At 55.6% G+C, this 15,281-nt stretch overlaps 1 protein-coding gene across 2 annotated transcripts in view; it reads left to right on the top strand.

The window, feature by feature from the left end:
- SAMD11 (sterile alpha motif domain containing 11) overlaps positions 1–15,281 on the top strand; it is a 125,653-nt gene that overhangs the window by 97,766 nt on the left and 12,606 nt on the right. For both annotated transcript variants that reach the window (XM_074609452.1, XM_074609451.1), the window contains exons 8-11: positions 1,583–1,733; positions 10,801–10,916; positions 11,305–11,383; positions 11,646–12,349. In XM_074609452.1, the coding sequence (XP_074465553.1) occupies positions 1,583–1,733; positions 10,801–10,916; positions 11,305–11,383; positions 11,646–12,349 (1,050 nt within the window). The remainder of the gene's footprint in view (positions 1–1,582; positions 1,734–10,800; positions 10,917–11,304; positions 11,384–11,645; positions 12,350–15,281) is intronic.

The raw sequence follows: 15,281 nt of genomic DNA, 5'->3' as shown, positions 1-15,281 counted from the left end.
CAGAGGTTTTGTTGTGGGATGTAAGTTGTGTATAGGGTGTTTTCAAATAGGTATAGGAACTGAGGGAGCCCTGATGCTTAACTGTGAGAGGACAGCACTCTGGCAGAAGCCTCTATCAGTGCAGCTGGTAGGGGTGTCCATGGCACTAGAGCTTCTCATAGGTCTGTCCAGCTGCATTGTTCCCTGAGAAGGCAAGTGCAATAGCAAGCCAGCTTACTGCGTCCCCTGCTCTTCCTTGGGGTACACTCTGATCCCCGTTAACGTGTGCTCGTGGTGTGTCTGGCCGTGCCTGCATTGTCCATCACGCGGCACTGGCGTGGGCAGCTTGTCCTTGGTGACACCCACCCTGGAAAGCCTCCACGTGTGTCACCTGTCATGGCACAGCCTGCCCGTGATAGGTAGGGGGTTCTGCAGTGGTGACAGGGCAGTGCAGGTTTAACAAGGGGTGCGTTTGTTTCTGACCTGCAGCCAAAGGTCTGATGGAAGTGTTGTGCCAAAGGCTGGAAGGGGCTCCTTTGTGTACCCCATCCTCGTCTGCTCTGTGCCCCAGCCCTTTACTTTCCTGCGCCAGGCAGGTACAGACCTGCGGGGGCCAGCCGGTGCCCCTTGCCCAGCCGAGGGCTGCAGCATCCCCCCGGGCTCTGGGCGGCTGCCTGGGGGGGTTCAGCGTGCTCAGGTTAGGAAAACAGCTCTTGGTGTGCTGGTAGCAGGGCTGGGTGTCCCCCGGCCAGGGCAGTGGGGGGAAGGCAGGTGCCCCCCAGCCGAGAGCGTAGGGGCCACCCAGGGAAACGGCCCCCGAGCCCCTGCTTTCGGCAGCAGCGGAAGATGCTGGGGCAGGGAAGGCTTCACAGCGGGGAAAGGGGTGGACGCTGCCCCCCGCAAACCCTGCGGCCCCCGGGGGGTGCCCGGCGAGGGGCCGGCGGATGGGGGAGCCGTCGGCGGGGGAGCGGGGCCGGCGGGAGGCCGCGGGTGGCTTCTCGGTAGCGGGTCGGGTCAGCTCCGCTCCCCGCTGGGCACGGCGGGGCCGGGGCAGGTGCTCGGGGCAGGCGGGTGGCTCGGGAAAGCCTCCCTTCTCCTTTTTGTCTCCCCCCATCCATCCTTCCTTCCCTCCCTCCTTCCCTCCCTCCTTCCCTCCCTCCGACAGGAAGGCAATTAAACAGCAATCCACCCCCTCCCGTAGTTGCACAATTTCCTCCGCTGCCAAACTCCCTTGGCGGCGGAGGCGGATCCCGCTACGAGCCCGCTCCGCCGGGTGAGTGCCCGGGGCGGCCCGGGGCCGGGGGGCCGCAGGGCCGGCCGCGCTCCCCCGCTGCCTGACAGCCCCGCGGCGACGGGCGGCGGCGGGGGGGCGAGCAGAACAGCGGGCTGTCGCCCCGGGGGCTGCGGGGAGGGCCGGGCAGGCAGCAGCCCTGTCGCCCGCGGGGAGCCGGGAGCAGCCCCGGAGCAGCCCCGCGGCGGAGCCCGGGCAGCCCCCACGGCGGAGGGCGGGCGGCGGGTGCCTCCGTGTGTCCGGGAAGGAGGAGGGTTGGGGGAGTCGTCGGGGCCGGTGGCGGGCAGCAGCTCATCCCTTCCCTCTCCCCAGATCTCCTCCGGGCGCGGCAAGAGGTGGCGGCGGCGGCGGCGGCGCGCAACCCCGGCGCGATGGAAGCGCACATCCCCTCGGCCAGCAACTCTTCCAGCCAGCGGAGGAAGCAGGGCCTCCCCCAGCACAGGGACACCCACTTCCCCGAGAGGTACCGGGTGGGGAGGGGGACGGGACGGGGAAGGGCCGGCCGCGGCTCACCCACGCCCCCGGGCGGGGTTTGCTCCAGCCGCCACGGCATCGCACCGGGGCGGACGGGGCGGGGGGCTCCGGGCAGCGGGACGGGGCGTGGGGCGATGCACGCCAGCCCTCTCGGACCCGTGTGCACCCTCGGAGCCAGTCTGGAAAGGCGTGGGTGCCATAATGGTCCAGGAGGGGAGGGTGCCCCTGGGTGCGGGTAGCCTAGCGGGGTGGGCAGGTTTGATTTGCCCCGGTGATGTGTTAACGTCTCCCTTGGGCATTACGCGGGTGCAAAAGTGTGGGTTTTGCATGTGTGCCTGGCACATGCTGGGGTGTCTGTGCGTAAAAGGGGGTGGTTTGTCCACATAGACATTCACATCCAGGTTGGCGACTCGCTGGCTGGTGGGAGCAATCCCAATCATGCCTTGGATCTCCAGAGCAGATGCTAGACTCTAACCTGTCCCTTGGCACAGAGCAAGTTAAGATGTTTAAGTTTGCATCTTATGGCATCCCCAGATAGTGAGAGAGAACGAATGCTCTAGGATGGAACAGAAAGAGAAGGAATTTTCTTTTTTGAGAAAGAAGGAGGTATGGCTTCCCTTTACCACTAATAGGAGTGCTGGAAAGCTGATTTCCCTCCTCCCCCCCAAAAAAAATTCTAGCTCATTTATCTTGCTCTGTGCCATAAGCCATTCCCTCCGCAATCAAGAACTTCAGAAGGAAATGAAATTAAAGCTGGATGCATTTCTGACAAGGATAGCAGAGGCGGGAGAGGGCTGACAGCCGTGGGGATGCAAAGGCTTTGGGTATCACGGGGCAAGCCGTGAAAGGCTCTAGTATCTCGGCTTTTTTGGCTTTCATCTTGGGGTGGGGGCAGGCAGCAGGCTGCGATATTAGTTCTGTAGCACGTGTACGTATGCATTGAGTTCAAAGTTATCCCCCCGCATTTATAGCCTTGGAGATCCCGTCTGGTTTTCCTTCTTTCTGACCGACGGGTTTGCAATGTGTAGAGGCTGGGCAGACCTGGTAAACCTTTCTCCTTTGGGCTGTACTTTGGCTAACCCACCTAATAAAATCCAACCCCGTCCACGCGGATTGTAGGCAGACCTGTGAGGAATGCAGAGATAGACGAGTTTCAGTGCAGCCAGTCATCAGGAAAATTTCTCCAGCTATGTGTGGGCTGGAGAAGTGCCAGGCCAGCCGGAGGCCTGGCTGAAAAGGCATGTACAGAAGGGTGGAGGTTGCTTATGGGGAGGTGCTGCACATAGGAGGGGCAAACTGAAAATGAATTAGATATGTATCGTATCCAGAGGTACTTGCCACTGCCAGACAGGTGTTGTAGCTAATGGAGCTGGGCTAGGCCAGGAAGCGTTAAATCCTTTGGGAAGAGGGTGTTACCTAGCAGTTTAAACAGAGTACTGGAGTTAGGGCTGGTGTTCCTCCCCAGTTATGGGAGGGAGGGAGAAGTTACTTGCTCGGGGGACAGAGACTGAAGGCCAGGAGTTACGGTTGGAAAAGACCACTACTTTTCATCTTAATTCAGTTCTCCAGGTAACCCTATGAATAGCTGCATTGGCGTAAGTGAGAGGGAAATCCTGGCGAGGTGAGGTGGGGGAAAGGAACACGTAGAGGCACAACCTGCCTTTGATGTCGAGACCTTAATCTGTGGGACCTTGGGTTAAGTTTGCAGGAGTCATTCCGTGTCTCAGTTTCCCTTGCTGCCCGGTGACAGTGTTTCTCATTTTGAAAGCGGGTTGTACTCAGTGTTTGGGAAGGCCTTTGGACACCTCAGGTCAAAGAGCAGTATAATGTGGCGTGTTGCGTGGAGCAAGGATATTTGCACCCACTTGGGAAGGTCGAGTTATTTGCCTATAAGCAAGACCAGCCTATGGCTGTCTTGGTGGGAACAATACGACGACGCTGTGTTTTTCTCTCTGCTATGTAGTCTGTAGTCTCATTTCTGTCCAAGACTTTGCAGACTGAAACAAGGCTCATAGCACGTTATCAGCCCTATTTTTGTTTTCCCACGCTGCTCCTGCCTCAGACCGTACATACAGGACCTGCTCTAAATGCTTGGGCAGAGCATTTCTCCAAGGAGCTTTGAGACAAACCATGTGGAACATCACCATGGTGGGCCTGGCTGGGCACGTCCCATGCTTCCTTCTGCCACCATGCCTGGCAGACCAGACTGCCTGGTTTTTCTGCAGCCACCTGCCCCCACGAGGAGGGTGTGAGAAGGCCCTGTGTGGCCTGCCTCCTTGGCCGGGCTCTCTGGTGTGACAACCCTCGGTTAGCAGAGCTGGGGGAGTCCTGCTGGGAAACGGGAAGCTACAACTCTGTCCCGTAGTTATGACTTGGTAGGTCTGCTTGATGTTAGTTCACATGATCGTTATTTGTCCCTAGAGGTCTGCAGCCACCTGAGTGTCACTAAGGGCCAGCATGTGTCACTCTGCTCCTGCTCAGAAATGGCCTGGTTGGAGCTGTTGCGTGCAAACTGTTTCTTGCCAAAGCACCACGCGCGTTTTTAGGTCTGCCAGGAGAAGTCGTGGCTGTGTGCTGTGAAGCAATAAAGCACTGTTTGGGTTAATTTCTCCCTCCCATTCTCCCTGTTGCCATTAGCCTTGGGTTTTGTACTTGGCTGCCATGGTCTTTGTCAGTAGGGTAAATCAAAGCAGCCTCTGCACCTTTCTTATGAAGGTATAGAAACTTTAGAAGGTTCAGGTAGGCACTGACAGAGGAGAAGGCGATGGAGGCAGCTGGCTCACGTACGTAGGCAAAAACTGTAGGTAGATTTACGGCATGTCCTTTCCCAGGAGCAGAAGTAATAACGCATGATGCAGGGGGATGTGAACTGTTTGGCATGGTGTTAAAATTCCATTTCAGCTTCCTTTCAGGAGATCTGTGGGGATCAGGTCAGCTCTCAAGTGCAGCAGCTTTGTGGGCAAGAATAATTAGCCACTCCAGACTTCAGCCATTATGTCTGGTAAAGCAAAGGGGGAAAACCCGTACTGGTGACCCAGTTTTATTTATCAGGGCAGTGCTGCTGTTCTTCCAAAGACAGGAATGTGGAGACCTTTGCCTGCTACTGGGAGCTACATATGCAGTTTTCAGTTTCCAGGTGGGAAGAGGTGGGTGAGTCTGAGCTGGGGAGCACTTGGGAAGACAGGTATGTTCAGGCACTTGTCACCTAACTAGCATCCATCTCTGCTGGTCAGAAACAGGCTGGTAGGTTCAGTGGTGCCAAGCCCAAGGCAGGCAGGTGGGTACTGGCTCTGCAGGGGATGTTTCACACATGTGTGCATGCAGACACGCTGAATATGGATTTTCTTGGACCAGGTTCCAAGGTCCTTTTAGCAGAGTAGTGGTCTCTTGATCCCTTTGCTCCGGCTTCCTCATCTGTCGAAAAGAGTTGGTAAAACTGGTAGGTTTTGCCAGAGGTAGACTCAAGCTCCAGGCTTGAGAGTCTGTTTGGTTTCATGGTTTTGGTTTCTTAGGTCCTTCTCTAGATGGATTCAGACTTGGGTTATAGAGCGCCAGCACCCGGTGGCTTGTCTGAAAAGATTGTTGAGTTCAGTGTTATAAAAAGACTTGGAAGAGGAAAGAGTACAACTCAAAGGTGTCATCGTAACTGCTGCAGCCTGGACTAGTTCCCATCTCCAAACTGCAGTGTCTCCTGCAAAAACGGCAGGTGGCCGTGCCCTGCAGAGCTGCTTGGATCCTACTCCTTGGATCCCATCTGCAAAATTTGTTGGCAACATACTTGGTTTTGCTGGGGTCCTTTAGCCTGATGTGTTCTTACCCAAGGTGCTCACCTCCTGGTACACGCTGCAGAACTTGCTCCTGATTGTACTCTGGACTTTGGACCGAGCAGACTGCTGCTCCTGGAGCAGGCTGGTGCCTGTGAAGCCTAGGGAACGCTTGCATTCACCTCACTTTAGGGAAAAACTTCCATACCCTGCAAATGGGAGGCATTGTACAGGTGCTCAGACTAGGCTGGAGGAGCTGCTTACCAGTGTGGTCAGTGTGGTGAAGCTGGTGGGCTGAAGATGATGCATCAGTTCGGTGTTAGGGGTTGCTAGGAGCTTGTTCACATGCATACAGTGTATGGCCTGGGGTCTGCATGTGAGAACCTGCCCCTCACAGGATGGGGAGAAGGCAGATTGTGGTCAGAGAAAGGGCAGATGTTGAGGCAGATACTCTGGCAATAGCATTCGGCTGCCTCTGGTACTGACTATAAGAAGCGTTAGGGACACAGTTCATCTTCCAGGACCACAGACAATTATGGGGTGAAGGCAGGAGGAATGCCAAGGAGCAAGAAATACTGCCTGCGTGAGATGCCATCAGCATCCTGATCTGCTGGGGTCCTGGGAAGCCGAGCCCTTTGGCTAGTGTGTTGTGGGAGCAGGAGCCGCAGGGTCTCAAGGATGCACTCATTGCCCTTCGGTTGCAAAGAGCTGACAAACGTGCATCAGCCAGAGGCCTTTCTCTGGGCAAAGATGTGCCTGAAATACCCAGCAAGGGTTTTTGGATTGGGTTCTTTCCGTCTGCTGTTGCTACCATTTTTTCTTTCATCACCTAATTCTTCCCCCCTGCATCATGGAGGCTTTCCTTTTCACTCCTGGCTCCTTGGGCACATTTTCCTCTCTGGACACGTTCTCTTTTCTACTCTTACCTCCCCCAGCCTTGCATCCCGCTCGGCTCTGACTGCTGTATCCCTCATTCTCCAGTTTTTGCACTGGGAGGATTCCTCACCAGATCCCAGCTGGCTGAATATTACACAGAGCAAAGGCCAAAGAGCTTGACCTGATTTAACTAATTTGATTTTAGCACCAATTTGGATTTTGAGGGAGCAATTTCCCCTGGCAGACATAAACCAGACCCTCTCTGTGTCCAGGCCTGGTTGCTGCCCCAGAAGGGCAGTGCCAGTATGTGTCTCTTTCTGCCTGGAAATCCCAAACACCATTTTTAGAAAACCCTTTCATTTTATTTATTTTCCCTTCCTGGCACAGACAGTGTCTGCGGATGACGAACCAGCAAGGAGCTGTGCGCTGCTTGCCTATTACCTCAGGTTTAAAGTGTCTCTTCCTATCAAATGCAAAGCAGAAGAAAGCAGAGCTTTCATGCATTCTTTCCCCCCCCACCTCTCCCATCCGTTCTAAATTTATTTCCATGCCTTGCCGGTTTCAATCTGCATTTCCTGACCCTCTCACATCTCCAGTCACAGCCTGTGCTCCGAGCCTTCCTTTTGAGCTTGGAGTGAGTCGGGGGGGAGCACTGCTCTGGGCTTGGGAGGATATGATGGGGTTAAAGTGAAAGGCTTGGTTTTAACAGTATAATGTGTAACCCCATAATGACTTTAAATATTGATTATTTGAAGGCCATTAGTGCTTATTGTTAAAGAAAAGTCGATACTTTTTAAGCCTTGTGAACCATTTGTCTCCTGTTAAAGGACATATCAAATTTAGCAGCATGCAGTGCAAATCCCCTAATACCCTGCTCACAAGCCTCCAGCTGGCATGTTGGGGGGGGGGGGGGGGGGGGGGGGAAGGGGGGTGAGGGGAGGAATATGCAGTAACACAGAATTGCTCTCCGCGAGGTAAGGACAAGGCTTATCAGATGTAATTGCCAAGGGCTAAATTCACATTCTCCGAGTACGGGGCTGTAATTCAGCGCTTGCTCTGAAAGCTGGAAGAAGAGGAGGAAGGAAATTAATGGGGGGGGGGTTGAAGGCTGATACGTACCTGAGAAAAGATGGGAGGATTTGTGTTTTGGTCCACGTCTGTCTAAAAGCACAGTAGCCTTTGCTAAGGTCTCTGGGCCTTTTTACTCCGGGGTTGCCAGTTCATTTCCAAGCTTGTTGGAAGCAATTGGCTGTGTCTGGAAGCAGCCTGGAAGGGCTTCCCGGCTCTGCGCCAGGACACGACCCAGTCATGCTCCCCCCTTCCCGTGCCAGGCTGCCATGCCAAGGATCAGGCAGCCGGGCTGGAAGGGAGCAGTGTCAGAGTCCTGGACGGCCGGGAGGCTGGGTTTGTGGGGTGGCAGGAGGCGTCCATCCTTCGTGGTGGTGTGGGGCACTGCTCCTCAGGGCTCTGCAACATGAGCTAGGGAGTATCAGCCTACCTGCAGGGAGAGAGTCCCTTGTCTCCTGAGTATTGGTGAGCCTGCCTGCTTTCCGTCCAAGTTACCTGCTCTGGGGACTGATGCTGAGCGTTAGGGGGATGGCAGAAGTGCAATGACTCCTTCGTGTTTGGCCATACGCAGCCTCTCTTCTCTGACTTCAGGCCACAAACTCCACAGGTGTAACAGTGCCAGGCACAGGACCTTTGGCTGGTCCCATTTATCTGGCCTCATCCCGCAGCTTTGCCTCACGCGCGTGTTTGGTGGAGAGTTCCAGTGTTGCTGAGAGAACGACTCTGGGGTCTCTGTGTGGTCTGCTGTGTCAGGCATGATGACAGCAGCTGCAAATGTGTCTCTCTGAATTTTCTAAACCTTTGGACTCATCCCCAGCATGTGTTGTGTGTGTAACATAAGCAGCGACTGACCTCTCACGTTGGAATTCACTCCTGATGCGTTTCTTACAGCCCCTTCCAACTACCTCCAGCCCCTTCCAAGCCACCGCAGGCTGCTGTGCTCAGCCATGTGCGTGGCAGCGTCATCAGGTCCCGTGGCAGTTCCTTCTCCAGCTCATCCCCCCCTTCCCCGGCTCATCCCCCCTTCCCACCACTCACTGGCCAGTCCAAAGTGGGAGCTGGTCCCTGGCGCCAAGAGGCAGGGAAGCTGCACAGCTCTGAGGAGCGGACAGAGGGAATGAACCCCAGGGTCTCGATCAGATGTGAATTCCTTCGGGATCAAAGTCAGGCCCTGTAGTGCAACGTTAAAGCATAAAAATAGGCTCTGATTAACACTGGGCTGCCACCAAAGGGAGGACCTTCTATTTTCCAGTGCCCAGTTCTGATCCCCATCAAAGAATACGCTTCCTGGGCACAGATTGTTTCTTCTTGGCTAAAATCTGGAAGCTCTCTTTGTTTTTAGCATTTCCTTCTGAGCTCTCTGTGTGCAGCCCACACCTGGGGCTTCTGTGCATTGTTATCTCTCCTACAGGATCCCTTTTTGTGCATTGATAAAAGGCGGGGAGGGCATGGCCACTGCTTGCCTGGCCATGGAATGGTTAAAAGCGACTTGATTTCCTAAATTGCTTCTTATAAAACGAACAGCACGTCTGCCAGGCTCGTCTCCCCATGATTACAGCTAATTACGATCGAACGGACACCTCCTAGCCCCCGTCATGCCGCTTTAATTGTCCGTTATTCATCTGCAGGCTGTCCGGGGTGGCAAAGCACTTGGCAGCCCAGCGACCGAGGCCTCGGCTAATTGTGAGGCCTCGGGGATTAGGGCAGGTGATTACACACTTCATGGTGTAATTACATGAGCATCGCTTGGCTGCTGCCCCGGCTCTGAGCCGAAGGTCGCGCGCTGCGTTACCTGAGATTAATTGGAGCTGCCACTGAAGTGCGAGGTGCTGGCGGAGCGGTTATACGATTAGCATTAACATTTCAACAGCGACGGATCGATCTGTGGCTCTCCTCCAGACACAGCGAGCTGTGCAATTAGTTTAGAGGAGAGCTAGGGGAGGAAGGAGGAGGAAAGGAGAGACGGAGACAGGCAGGGGAAGGGGAGAAGGGGAGTGGAGACAGACGGGAAGGGGGGAGGCAGAGACAGGCAGATGGGCAAGGGGTAGGGAAAAGGAGGAATTTTGAGAGGAATCGCATCCCATTCCGCGCAGTGGATCAGTGCGTGGCCGTGTTTTGCAGTGGCTGTTGCACAGAATGAAGATAAAACTATGCTGAGAAGATTAGGGAAAGGATAGGAATCCTTTCCTTGCCCACCTCATCCCCAAAGGGTCCTTGTCTGGCTTTTCACGAGCCACGGTGGTGATCCATCCTCAGCTGCGTGGGATGGGGGGGATGGCTGGGGCTCTCTCATTACCCCACACCCCATCATCCCCCCACTGAAAGGGGGACCGCAGTGGTGGCTGTAGTCTGTTTGTTGCAAAGTCACATGCACCTTCTTGCTCCCTTTCTCTTGCCCTCCAGTCTCTCCTGAAGCAGATTTTATAGGGAGATATTGTAAAAATGAAAATGAACGGCACAGCACTTGGCTTTGCCTCTAGATGCCCTGGTGAAGGTAATAATGTTGTAAGTGGCCATCAAAAGGAATTAAGAGACGTGCAGCCGGAAAGCAGAGATTTGCTTGCAGGCTCCCAGGGCGGATTTGACTAATGGAAGAGACCTTGGCTCTTATTCCCTTCCTGCCTTTTTTTTTCTCCCCTCCCTCCCCCCGCTGCAACCCCCAGTAAGCAAGCGCTACCTGCCTTGCTTCCAGGCATTGTCCTCTTCCCTGTCCCTCAAACCCGCCTCTTCCAACTTCCTTGTCACCTTACATCTGCTCTACACGCTCTGGCCAGCATCACCCAGCCCTTCTCCAGCCTTTCCACTGACCCCATGGCGCCTCCTGTTCGCATCCCTCTCCCCTTCTCTCCTAGCTGTGTCTTTCTCTCTGGAATTAAAGATCAGCCCTTGTCCCAGCAAGGACAGTGATTGTCTTGCACGTCATGACAGCAATGCCTTCAAATCTTCCCAGACCCACTCCCCAGCTCCCAAAATAGAGAATGCCTTTTTAGTTGTAACGTAGTTGAGACAGAAACCCAAGCTTGCTGAGGGAACAGGCAGATGCAGCATCTTGAGCCTTGCCTTTGCTAGCCCTGGGCAGCCAACAGCCCTTTGAACAGCCCAGCTGGAAGGCCACAGAAGCAAACATCTCAAAATGGGAAGTATGGGAACCCTTCTGGTTTTGCTTTTTTCTCTCCCTTTTAAAAGTTTTGCATGTGGGTGAATAGGCGTCTTTCTAGCTCAGCACAGCCTCTGGTATGGAATGCAGGTCATCTGCAGAAAGGATGTTCTTCCTAAGCCAGGGCCCTCTGGACGCTGTGGATGGAGCCTCCAAGTTTTCAACGTGAATTTATTTTCTGATTTCTGCAGGGAGATATCCCACCCGCCGCCGCTGCTTTCCCCCCAGAATGCGCCCCATATTGCCCTGGGCCCCCACTTGAGACCTCCGTTCCTTGGGGTGCCTTCGGCTCTGTGCCAGACGCCAGGTGAGTGCGGGAGAAACGCTTGTGGTCAGCCAGGGGAGGTGGGTGGAGGGAAAGTGCAGATTGTGACAAGCTATCCTTTAGCCAAATAGCCCAGACACGTTTTCTGTGTTTCCCCGTTGCTGTTGTGCTGACTTCACCCTTGTTTTGCAGTGATAGGAACGGGTCGCCTTGGCTGCTCTCTCTTTTAATCCCCACCAGCCTCCCTGCTCCCATGTTTCACCAGCGGGCTGCACTGCCTTGGGAGCGAGGGAGGAGATGGGCTCCAGAACAGCAAGGCAGCTCTCAGTTGCCCTTTCCCGCTTAGTTAGCCCTCTGGGGAGCTGGCCCTGTTAGCAGAGAGTCAATGCTGAGATTAATAACCCCATATTATTGTTCTCCCCGTCCCCAGGTTACGGGTTCCTACAGCCAGCACAAGCAGAGATGTTTGCACGGCAGCAAGAGATGCTACGAAAGCAAAACCTGGCAAGGTAAAGAGTGTGGAGGGGTAGCCTGCCTGGGCTTGGGTTGGATTTTTCCTTCCCTTTCCTAGCAGCAGGCTAGTGTGGGGTGCTGTGCTGGATGAGCTGTGCATAGGCAACAGGGCAGTGTCCAAGTGAGACCGATGGAAACCATGTGCGGGTGTGGAGGTGACACCTTGCTCCTGCAAGCTCTGGTTCAGGCTTGACTGGGGGTAGCAGATTACTCACAGAGCTGCCCCCTGATGTTCCCTCTCTGCCTCTCCCCATTTAGGTTGGAGATGTCAGCCGAGATCATCCGCCAGAAGGAGCTGGAGAACCTCCACAGGCAAAGGCTACTGGCTGGTGACCCGCTGAGCCTGCATCCTGGCTTGCCCCCGGACCACCCGGCCCTGCGCAACGTGCACGACATCCCCGAGGGCCACCCGCTGCGGGAGGAGCTCTCCCGGAGGAACGCCATGCTGGTGCTGCGGCACAATAACACTCCCCTGCTCTCCCTCAACCCCAGCGTCCCCAGCAGTGCCACGCCGCCCAAGGAGCAGCCCCGGCGGGGCAGTCGGAAATCGGCGCATCACCGCGCTGAGCCGCAGGGGCTGAGCGAGGCCAAGGAGCTGGCGGAGCCCCGGGCGCGGGACGGGGCACCAGACTGTAATGACGAGGAGATGAAGGACTCTGAGAGCGACGCGGATGTGAGCGACGAGAAGCCGGAGAGCCTGAAGGCTGAGAGCAGCAGCTCGGCTGCTGAGCTTAAGGAGTGCAAAGAGACGGGCAAAGCCTGCGAAGGGGCCAAGGAGTTGGGTGAAGCGTCTGCTGGCCAAAATGCCCCCTGCAGCTCCTCGAGCGCCGAGTCCCCCAGCCATTTGCTTGGCCCAGGCATCAACAAAAACGAGGTGAAATACCTCCCGCCAGCCTCCATCCCACCACCTCAGCCGCTGCCCTTCGGATTCCCTTACACGATGAGCCCGTACTTCCATGCAGGTGAGTGCCTGGGGGCTTGTCGCCGAGTTACTGGCTGGAGCAGCGATGTGTTTTGCCGAATGCTAAAAATGGGACTCTTCCCCCTTCCTGTTCTGCAGTGTGATTGGAGTTCTTTTGTCTCTGCAGGGAACCAGGCACCTTCTTTTAATTAGTATAAAGGACGCCATTTGCAATGAAGCAAATCACGGGTCATAAAGAGGGTCAGCCGGGACAAAGCGAGTCCCAAGCACATGAGAAGGGAGATTGCAATATGACGGATCTCGCAATTGCTTGGGCCTCCATGTGTTTCAGCAGATGCCAGTAAACTATAGGGGGCTTCAGGGAGAGGCAACAAAAATTATTAATGGCTGCAAGGTGCAGCCCGACAAAGTAAAGATCCAGAAGTACCTGGAATGGTGACCTGAAAGACTGTAAAGACTGTTGGGCTTCGCTCGTGGGATTTCCAAACAGTGGGGATTGGAGGGGCCGGGATGGAGAGGAGCACCCAGAAACAGCGGGACAAAGGAACGGACGGAGACCTTCCCAGGGCAGCGGAGATCTGCCCTGTGTGGGCAGAGGCTGTTCCGCAGGGAGAGGTGCAGATGGCACTGGGGATGTGCGGGGCTGGAGCGGGGCTGGCTGGTTCCCACACGCTTGGTTCTCCGTCTGCATTGCCATGGCTCAGGGAGAGGGAAGTGAAGGAGTAAGGCGTTTTCCTCCCTGCCGAGTGTCATGTCAGGGACATTTCCAGGGTAGCGTGTGAGACAGGACCTTTGGGATGGGGTGTCAGAAGCGTTCCCTGGCAGTGACTTACACATCTTGGTTGCCCCATGCCCTTGGAGGTGTCGGAGTCCCCGCTGCTGTGCTCCTTTCCCAGGGCAGAGGGAGACGGGCTCTTTGGTGTATTTCTCCACCAGCCTGTGGTGTATTTCTCAGTCTCCCAGGCACTGGTATAGCGGGGCTGGTGCCTGCTGGATGGGATGGGCAGGCAGGGAAGTCCTTGCCAGCTCTCTGGTCTCCAGCGGCGTGGTCACCTGGGCTATGGAGATGCTCAGCGAAGGCAGGCACAGCTGGAGCCAGACGGGAGCGGTGAGTCCAGGTGGTACAAACTGGGGTTTCACACCCTGGTAACTGGTCTGCCCAGGGGTCTCCTGTGGGCAGAGCAGGGTGGCAGCCCCGCTAGCCTAGCCAAGAGCTAAAATCTGCTTCAGCTAATTATTTGGCTGAGCAATTAGCAGGAGGTAGGACCTCCTGCCACGTGGAAGAGGGAGAAAGGGGGGGCCATGGCATGTGGGTCGCTGAGGCTGCCTGTTTTCTATGCAAAGAGCTGCCGTGGTTGTGAATGTGGCTGCCCATCGCTCATTAGAGCTGCCTTCCAGCCAGGAAGGAGGAAGCGATTTTTCTGTGACAGGCAGGTGGCCAACATGATAAATATTCCTGCTGCCTTGGGCTGCTGAGGCTTCCTCGCAGGAGCCTTTTTCTCCCGGCCATTAAAAAGGGAAACGCGCGGCTCTGTGGTGCTCACGGCTTGTGTGAGGCTCTGCAGGGAGGCCTGGATTGTGGATGGGTTTCCTCCCTCCCCCAGCAACGCGCGAGTTACTGTAATAGGCCATTTATTATTATCACTTCGAATTTATATCACGGTCGTGTCTTGAGGCCTTGGCACAGATCAGGGCTGTGTTTCACTGCCCAGTTTCCAGGCACTTCTGATTTGTGGAGCCTGTTCCAGAGCTGTAGGTCTTTTCCTGAGGGCTCTTTGGCTTTTGGCTAGCTTCGCCTGTTGTCGTGGCTGTTAATACTGCATGTTTGCGGGACGGCAGCGCTGAGTTTAGGCCCTGTTGTGCTGGGCACCGTACAACTCCATAGCAGCAGCTCTGCCCTCTAAGGGGCTTGGGAAGATGGGACGTCTTGCTCGGTGCAGCACAGCAGGTTGCTGGGGGAGCTGGGAGCTCAGCAGCTGAAGTATTGAGGGCTATATTGATCAAAATGCTGCTGGGATCCTAGGCTGTGCTGGGGTAACGTGTGTCCATGAAATATGTGTTATTTTTGGCCCTTGGGGAACACAAACCGCCTGAAGACAGACAGACAGAACTGTACCCGCCTCTCCCCCGGTGCCAGATAATTTCTGTAATCCTTTTTTTGCACAAGGACTGCTTTTCTGTGCGGGATGGTCGTGATGATGTGTTGTACGCTGGAGGCTGGTATTGGAAAGGAACCACCTAAACAAGGCAGGTAACATGGCAGGCCGAAAGGAAGAGCCAGAGGGAGGAGAGGAAGGAAGCAGCTGGCTGAAAACTGCCGCTGAGGTTCAGGCAGCTCCCCTGGTCTTCCAGCTTTGGAGGTAGAGAGCTGGTTTTTTGTCCCTACTGGTAAGAATATCGATGAAGCAGCCAGAGCTGGGTCGATTCCCTGAGCTGCCTTCTGGGGATCTGGCGGCTGCTGGATGACCTCATCTCGTCAAGGTTTCAGCAGCCTTGCTCCCCTCCTCCTCCCGCCGCCCTCCTCCAGCCCCGTCCTTTGGAAAAGGTGAAGGATGGAGTGTGCAGGAGGCTAAAATCCTTCTATCGATCTGTAGTCTGGAGAGCAATTAACGCAAGCCTTCCAGTGCCGCTCCATGACCCGAGCCCCGCTCCGGTGTGTGGGAAGGAGGGGGTGCCCACAGAGGGAGGAAGGTGAGGGGGGTTAGAGAGTTGCAAAACTGATTAAACCCAGAGGTGGGCTGACTTCCAGGGGGGTTTGCTTTGTGCGCTGGTCTCCCTGTTGGCACCTGAATTGTCTCCTGTGATGGCAGGAGCAAAACCTCACCAGGCTCCGTGCAGCAGAGACAGCCCCGTGGCAGCCTGGCCGCTGGATTTGCAGCAGAGGTTTCCCTTCCTGGGATGGCCCGAAGGGTTGCTCTCCCTGACCCGTTCAGCCTTTGGCTTCTCTTCTGAAGCAGCTGGATATCAGGAGG

The sequence above is a fragment of the Larus michahellis genome, chromosome 16 (genome assembly GCF_964199755.1).
Source record: "Larus michahellis chromosome 16, bLarMic1.1, whole genome shotgun sequence".
NCBI classification, from domain to species: Eukaryota; Metazoa; Chordata; class Aves; order Charadriiformes; family Laridae; genus Larus; species Larus michahellis.
This window is presented reverse-complemented; position numbering and strand designations above follow the sequence as displayed.